The sequence below is a fragment of the Galeopterus variegatus genome, unplaced genomic scaffold, assembly GCF_000696425.1.
Source record: "Galeopterus variegatus unplaced genomic scaffold, G_variegatus-3.0.2 Scaffold6252, whole genome shotgun sequence".
Taxonomy (NCBI): domain Eukaryota; kingdom Metazoa; phylum Chordata; class Mammalia; order Dermoptera; family Cynocephalidae; genus Galeopterus; species Galeopterus variegatus.
Window position 1 is genome coordinate 46,323 of NW_007732363.1, and position 7,662 is coordinate 53,984.

Consider the following 7,662-nt stretch of genomic DNA (forward strand, 5'->3'; position numbering starts at 1 on the left):
GTGCAACTCGGAAATCCCAATCAGGTTAAGGAAGGCTTCTTTTAAGGGCAGCATGCTTTCCAAGTTCTTCCCTTTTCTCTTTCCACACTTGGAATTCTTTTAAGAAAGATCGTTTAATTGGCTATTGGAATAAAATGCTTTCGAGCATAAAGTGATTCCCACTAAAGCGGGAGTATCAGAGGTTAATGTCATTTCTAGCCAGGTGGGATTAGAGAGCAGACACTAGGAGTGTGTGTAGGCAAAGTCCGGAGTGGAACTTGTAGGGACCGAGGCTCCAGTTCCCTGACTGGGGTGGCCTCTAGGTGAAAGTGGAACGTGAGTCAGTGGGAAGGCAGCAGGTGATACTCACAGATGAGCAGGTCCAGCTGCCTGGATCTGAGGACCTGTTAAGTTAAAAATACGACCTGGTTGGGAGAGACAGGGAGATGAACGTTAAGGTCACAGGTGACAGAAACCATGAGTGTTTGGCTGGGCTCTTTATGCTAGGCAGGGGCATGTGGCTTTTAAGAATATTGGGTGGTTGAAGAAAGATACTTTATAGCAATTGTAACAGTACATGAGTGGGAACAAATACAGGCAATGAGGTAGCTGCAATATTCTGGGATAAGGTGATAGATCCTAGATACAGCACCATCGGTTCAAAGATTACAGACATTTCAACCCAGGTTCTCATGAAATGGAAAAAGCAACAGGTAGCTTCCCAGATGAGAAGAAAGAGAATGACTGAATTTTACATTTAAAATGTGTATTCTTATGAAATTTGGTGGTACTTTGTTGGGGCAGATAAACTGTGCTGTGGCTAGTGTCTTCCTAAGGGCGAGTTCTCAGTCTGCATCCTCCTGGAACCGTCCACAGTATTTGCACAGGTGATCCCTTCCTGCTCAGAAGCACTTTCTCCCTTTGGCTTCAGGATGCCGCAGCCCCGTGTGTCCTCTTCCTTCACCGGCTCCTCTTCCTCTGCCTGTCCTGGGACGACGTCTCTATTTCTTCTCTCCCTTTCTCCCTTTGGCTTCAGGATGCCGCAGCCCCGTGTGTCCTCTTCCTTCACCGGCTCCTCCTCCTCTGCCTGTCCTGGGACGACGTCTCTATTTCTTCTCTCTTGTTATCTCACCCACTCCCACAGCTTTAAATGACATCTATGCTGCAGAATTTTGCACAGTCATTACAGAGAATGAATGAGAGCTACGCTGGATGAGTGGGAGAGTTTTTCAAGACACTGTCAGTGACAGATATAAGAAAAGGACCCTTTGTGTAATGTGACTTCATTTTTGTGAAACAAAATGGCAAGAACTAAAACCCAATACGTTTACCTATTTATATCTGTATATATAAATCTGCATGTGATTTCACTCATGTATACAAGTGTGGAAAGAAACAGGCACAGTTGTTAACACGAGCTACCTGGGAGGAGCGCGGGGAGGAGGATGACAAGGACAGGCATAACTAAGTTGACCTATCCCTCTTTCCTGTTGGCCGCTGTAAGTTGGCCTTTATTCCTCTAGACTCTAAAATTAAATTACTATCCAAATGGTTTTTTCTCTCGCAAAATTATTTTAATTGTTAAAACAACATTTGATTAAAATATTCTGGTTTGTTACATTTAAAACTGCTTTATTGTACTTTTAGCAGGTGATACCGACTGGGATTCCTATGCTACCACGATGAAGACTGCATTCATGCCTAAAACAGGAGCAGTGCCTGCTTTAATTCGGTAGATCCCTGTTCCAGTCAGATTGATATACATGCTTTACTTTGTTCACTTGTCTTTTATTATTCAGAATCCAAAACAAATAGAGTAATTACAGAAGACTTATAAAAATGCCCTCGGGTAGGGGCCATCGTGTGCACAGATCTTTTCCAAGCATCGCTGAGAATTCCTCCCCCAAGTGGTATCCAAACTTCCCACAGGAAAATCAAAAATCGTGCCACACTGGTTCTTCATAAAGTTACTGCATGTCATGGTTTACAGTTGACCCACTGTGTAGGTTAACAAGATTGTGCTACCTAAACATTAAGCATGAATCAAATCCGTTTTCTAATGTATAGTAGGCAGGCAATGGCAATTGAATGAATGAATGAGTGGATGAATGAATACGTATCGCTACTGTCACCAACACCGGTCTTAGAAGCTGGAAGAAAGCTGCAATCCCTATATTCTTTCCTCTGCTTCTCCAGTGATTGCAATGTTGGCTCGCAGCTTCTGCTCCAGTTCCACCTGAGTTGAGAGTGGTGAGAAATTCTACCCATTAGTTGCCTTTCTAAGCTCCTACTGAGGTTAGTAAGGGTGAGGTTGGGGAAGCCCTGTCATGTCTCACTGCATCACTAGCAGGTGTCAGATCAGCATGGGGAGCCTTCAATTGCTTGTGTCTACTCTGCGAATTGTTTCCAGTAAAGAGGATCTTTTCACCTTAAAGGTTTAAGTTATTGAGAAATTAAATGGAGTCTGGGCAAGACCATGGCTGTGGAGTCGGTCACTCCCTGCCCTAACTCTTTTTATCTCTACNTTTCTCCCTTTGGCTTCAGGATGCCGCAGCCCCGTGTGTCCTCTTCCTTCACCGGCTCCTCTTCCTCTGCCTGTCCTGGGACGACGTCTCTATTTCTTCTCTCCTGTTATCTCACCCACTCCCACAGCTTTAAATGACATCTATGCTGCAGAATTTTGCACAGTCATTACAGAGAATGAATGAGAGCTACGCTGGATGAGTGGGAGAGTTTTTCAAGACACTGTCAGTGACAGATATAAGAAAAGGACCCTTTGTGTAATGTGACTTCATTTTTGTGAAACAAAATGGCAAGAACTAAAACCCAATACGTTTACCTATTTATATCTGTATATATAAATCTGCATGTGATTTCACTCATGTATACAAGTGTGGAAAGAAACAGGCACAGTTGTTAACACGAGCTACCTGGGAGGAGCGCGGGGAGGAGGATGACAAGGACAGGCATAACTAAGTTGACCTATCCCTCTTTCCTGTTGGCCGCTGTAAGTTGGCCTTTATTCCTCTAGACTCTAAAATTAAATTACTATCCAAATGGTTTTTTCTCTCGCAAAATTATTTTAATTGTTAAAACAACATTTGATTAAAATATTCTGGTTTGTTACATTTAAAACTGCTTTATTGTACTTTTAGCAGGTGATACCGACTGGGATTCCTATGCTACCACGATGAAGACTGCATTCATGCCTAAAACAGGAGCAGTGCCTGCTTTAATTCGGTAGATCCCTGTTCCAGTCAGATTGATATACATGCTTTACTTTGTTCACTTGTCTTTTATTATTCAGAATCCAAAACAAATAGAGTAATTACAGAAGACTTATAAAAATGCCCTCGGGTAGGGGCCATCGTGTGCACAGATCTTTTCCAAGCATCGCTGAGAATTCCTCCCCCAAGTGGTATCCAAACTTCCCACAGGAAAATCAAAAATCGTGCCACACTGGTTCTTCATAAAGTTACTGCATGTCATGGTTTACAGTTGACCCACTGTGTAGGTTAACAAGATTGTGCTACCTAAACATTAAGCATGAATCAAATCCGTTTTCTAATGTATAGTAGGCAGGCAATGGCAATTGAATGAATGAATGAGTGGATGAATGAATACTTATCGCTACTGTCACCAACACCGGTCTTAGAAACTGGAAGAAAGCTGCAATCCCTATATTCTTTCCTCTGCTTCTCCAGTGATTGCAATGTTGGCTCGCAGCTTCTGCTCCAGTTCCACCTGAGTTGAGAGTGGTGAGAAATTCTACCCATTAGTTGCCTTTCTAAGCTCCTACTGAGGTTAGTAAGGGTGAGGTTGGGGAAGCCCTGTCATGTCTCACTGCATCACTAGCAGGTGTCAGATCAGCATGGGGAGCCTTCAATTGCTTGTGTCTACTCTGCGAATTGTTTCCAGTAAAGAGGATCTTTTCACCTTAAAGGTTTAAGTTATTGAGAAATTAAATGGACTCTGGGCAAGACCATGGCTGTGGAGTCGGTCACTCCCTGCCCTAACTCTTTTTATCTCTACCACCTTAGACAAGTCATAAGCCATCTGTGGCTCAGCTTTAACACGGGTAAAATGAGAATAATGACATCTGCCTAAGGCAGTGACTAGCACAGAGAAGTTACTCAGGGATTTTAATTCATTTTTCCCCAGCATAATGCATGAGAGACTTCCAAAAAGTGCAAGGCCACAAGATTCCTGATTTCTGAGTTACTGGTTGTCCCAAGGAGTCACATTATCTTCTTTAACTGCGAGATTTATCACCTGACTGTAATGACTATGCCAAGTTCACAGACAGTAACAGTCGTCTGAAGAAGAAATACTTAGGATGAAAGCCAAAAACAGATACATACTCAGGGAGTCTGGCTCCGTGGTCTTCAAATTCACATATTTTTAAAGTTCTTATAGAAGTTTTCTACGTCAATTTTAATAGTTACAAAAGATTAAATTTCCAGCCCATCCTAAATATTGACATTTTAAAATAAAATTTTTTCAGTATAGTCAGTGGATACTCTAAATGCCCTAGCAAATTAATACTTGTACGATCCTTTTAAAAAATACTCAGATAAGCTCTTCTTTAATAGATATCTTCATTCCTTTTCCTTCCTGGTTCCCACTTCACTTCCTTCATAGAATTTTTCCTTGCTGTAATGTATTTTATGTTTGAAAGTCATTTATTGATCACTTTATTATACTCCTTGGTAACTATTTTAGTATATTAATTGAAATTAATATTTAAATGTTATGTGATCCTAAGTATTGAGTTACCACAATTATCCTTAGTACACAATTGCTCAAAGCAATAAATACATTATGAATGTTAATATACTGAATTCAAAAGGTAAATTTTTTGAAAATGCACCTTAATGAGATAAGTGGGGCTGTTTTGTTCTTAATTAGTTTGAGTATCCAGTTTTGAGTGTTGTTATTTTTAGAATGAGAATGCATCAATTTTTTCTGCTCCTTTTAAAAAAAATTGTAGAAGCTAGTGTTGAGAAATCTGGTTCATATGTATAAATAAGCAGATGTGAATGAAAGGAGTTTTAGAATAGCAATGTCATCCAAGATACTGAAAAATCGCAAGGTGATTTCTAATGACTGATTGGCTGACAACTTAGCTGCGTATGTCTTCAATTTTACTGAAAGCAAGTAATGAAATGATTTGTCATCCAGTTATTGAGTTATTCTCTATCTCAGTTTCTGAGAAATATACCGAAAAGGCACGTCTTAATAAATGACTATTAAATTACACCTGTTACTCTTTCACTTGGCAGCAACTTGTACACCATCTTCACCTAGGTGGTAAAATCAGTCCTATTGTCAAACCAATGAGCAAAATTAGGTTTATTTCCTATCCAAATAAATCTACCCTTTCAGTTCGAATAAATATTAATGTATGTTTTGAGGGATATTGTGAAAATTACTGAAAAATAAATTATAGAATATGTATTTTAGGAAAGATTATTAAAGTAGTCAGGGGAAATGTCAAAAGGTTCAGTGCTGATATAATTAATTACATTCATGTAATAAAAATAATGCAATGAAATGTGTAAGTTATCTGTGAGGTGAGGAGTGTGATTTTAAAAAATGACATTCCTTAGTTAAACATGTTCTCATGTACACAGAACTCTGATGCTTGACTTTGGGAATAATTAAATTATAAGCATGTATAAAAATCAGAAACAATTTCATTGATCTCATTGGACATCAAATCAAACATTTACTATGCATTTAATGAAAGAGAAAGTTGTTTATGGTAAAAATTAATTGGTTTGGCAAGCCAGCATATACATTCACTTATGGTTAAATGTTTACAACATTAAATGAAATGAGGATTGGCTGTATTGGAGTAAATATTTCATAATGTGATTGGATTAAAAAACAAGATTTAAATACCTTATTGAATAACGAATACAAAATCTGAAAAAAAGAAATCACAAGATCTTTATCTACTAGTTTTATCCAGTAATATTTAAAAATTTGGTGTCCCAGAAAAGATCCCAGTTATATTTAAAGTAATCAGCATCACCAACCTGTACTGCTTCACCTACTCAGAGATTTTTTTCTTTCCAGTTGATGACATGTCCTAGGGATTTTTTTAAAAGCTGAAAAAATGCTTATCTTTAAATATGTGAGGAAAAGAGCCATTTTAAGCATCCTACATTCTCTGCTCTCCTCTCAGAGGCCTTTCCCTAAAGAGGGATGAACATTTTTTGATTGTTAGGAGATGAAAAACTAGACATTACTCTCATCTGTGCCGCTCCACAACATGCCTAAATTCAGAGCATCTCCACGTCGGCCCGTACACCCTGGTTGTGACACGACCCTTCACTCTCTACAGAAATACCCGAGACACTGAGAACCATGAGCCCCAGGCGAGCATATGCAACTTGGGTTACAAGAAGGCCTCCCTGAAATCACTCTGGCCAAGTATCCCTTCACTGGACACCCCTCTTGCCATGGTTGGAGACTTATGTCCCAAGACAATGCACATAGAAAGATCCTATGGTAGAATGAGGAAGGGAGAATTAGGAGAGAAAAAAACCCACACAACACGCAGGTTTGTACTTGGGCAGATACATTTCAGGAAAGAGTATATTGAGAAATTAAGACCTGAAAGTTGATTGTTTTAAAGCTATTTGTTCTTTTGTTCTGTGTTCCCTTTGGAAAATCTCCCGTTTACATCTGAATGACAGTAAAATGGTCAATCATCCAGATGTTTCCAGCTTCCCAGATGTTTGTTTCTCGCGGACATAACCTGAACCTACTAAGCCCTCTTTCTAAAAAAAATCATTATGAAATATTTTAAACCTCCACAAAGGCATGCAGAATGAATCCCCAGGTATCACCCAGCTACAATGATCAACACACGTACTTTTTACTGATACTGTCCACAAATCCTTCCCACTGGATTATGTTGAAACAAATTCCAGGTATTGTATCATTTCAATTCTAAATATTTTGTATGTATTGCTAAAAGATAAAGATGCTTTAGTGGCAATACCATTACCTTGCCTTAAAAATTTCTTGATATCAAATAGCCAATCAGCAATCAAATTTTTCCAATTATCTCATAATTAAAAAAAAATTGGCCTGATATTGAATCTAAACCAGGTCCACACATTGCATTCGGCTATGTCTCTTACCTCATTTAATCTACAGGATCCCTTCTTTTTTTCCCCTGACAGTTACTTTGTTGAATAAACAAGATCATAGTTCCAGATTTTTCTGATTTCATCCCCATCGTGTCACCTAAAATATTCCTCTTTTTATGTATTTCTTGTAATCCAATATTCTAAAGACTTTATCTGATTCAGGTTCTGTATTTTCACAAAAATATTTAATAGGCAGTGTTGTTTATATCCATCCAGAAGCACATAGATCTGGTGGTCCCTCCTTTTTTTAGCTGAGAGTGACCACTGCTGGTCGTTGCCAACATGCATTATTTAATTGTGGGCTTGCAAACCAGTCATATCCTAATTCTTGTATTTCTCCCTTTTATCAACTGTGATATTTCCATAAGAGAGAAACTTTTCACCAGCTATTTAGTTACACCAAAATACTGTTTGTACAGGAGAGTACCCAGCTCTTTAAAAAAATTAATAAAATTAATTTCAGATTGTAATTCCTTTTAATTTCATTTTAGGTCCTTTGTACCTTTTTTTTTTTTTTTTA

The 7,662-nt window shown here is 38.7% G+C and overlaps 1 protein-coding gene across 1 annotated transcript in view; it reads left to right on the top strand.

The window, feature by feature from the left end:
• The window catches only part of TEX26 (testis expressed 26), a 40,216-nt gene that overhangs the window by 4,133 nt on the left and 28,421 nt on the right, over window positions 1–7,662 (top strand). Inside the window, exon 2 of the mRNA XM_008590651.1 lies at window positions 1,627–1,711. Coding sequence (XP_008588873.1) covers window positions 1,627–1,711 — 85 coding nt within the window. The remainder of the gene's footprint in view (window positions 1–1,626; window positions 1,712–7,662) is intronic.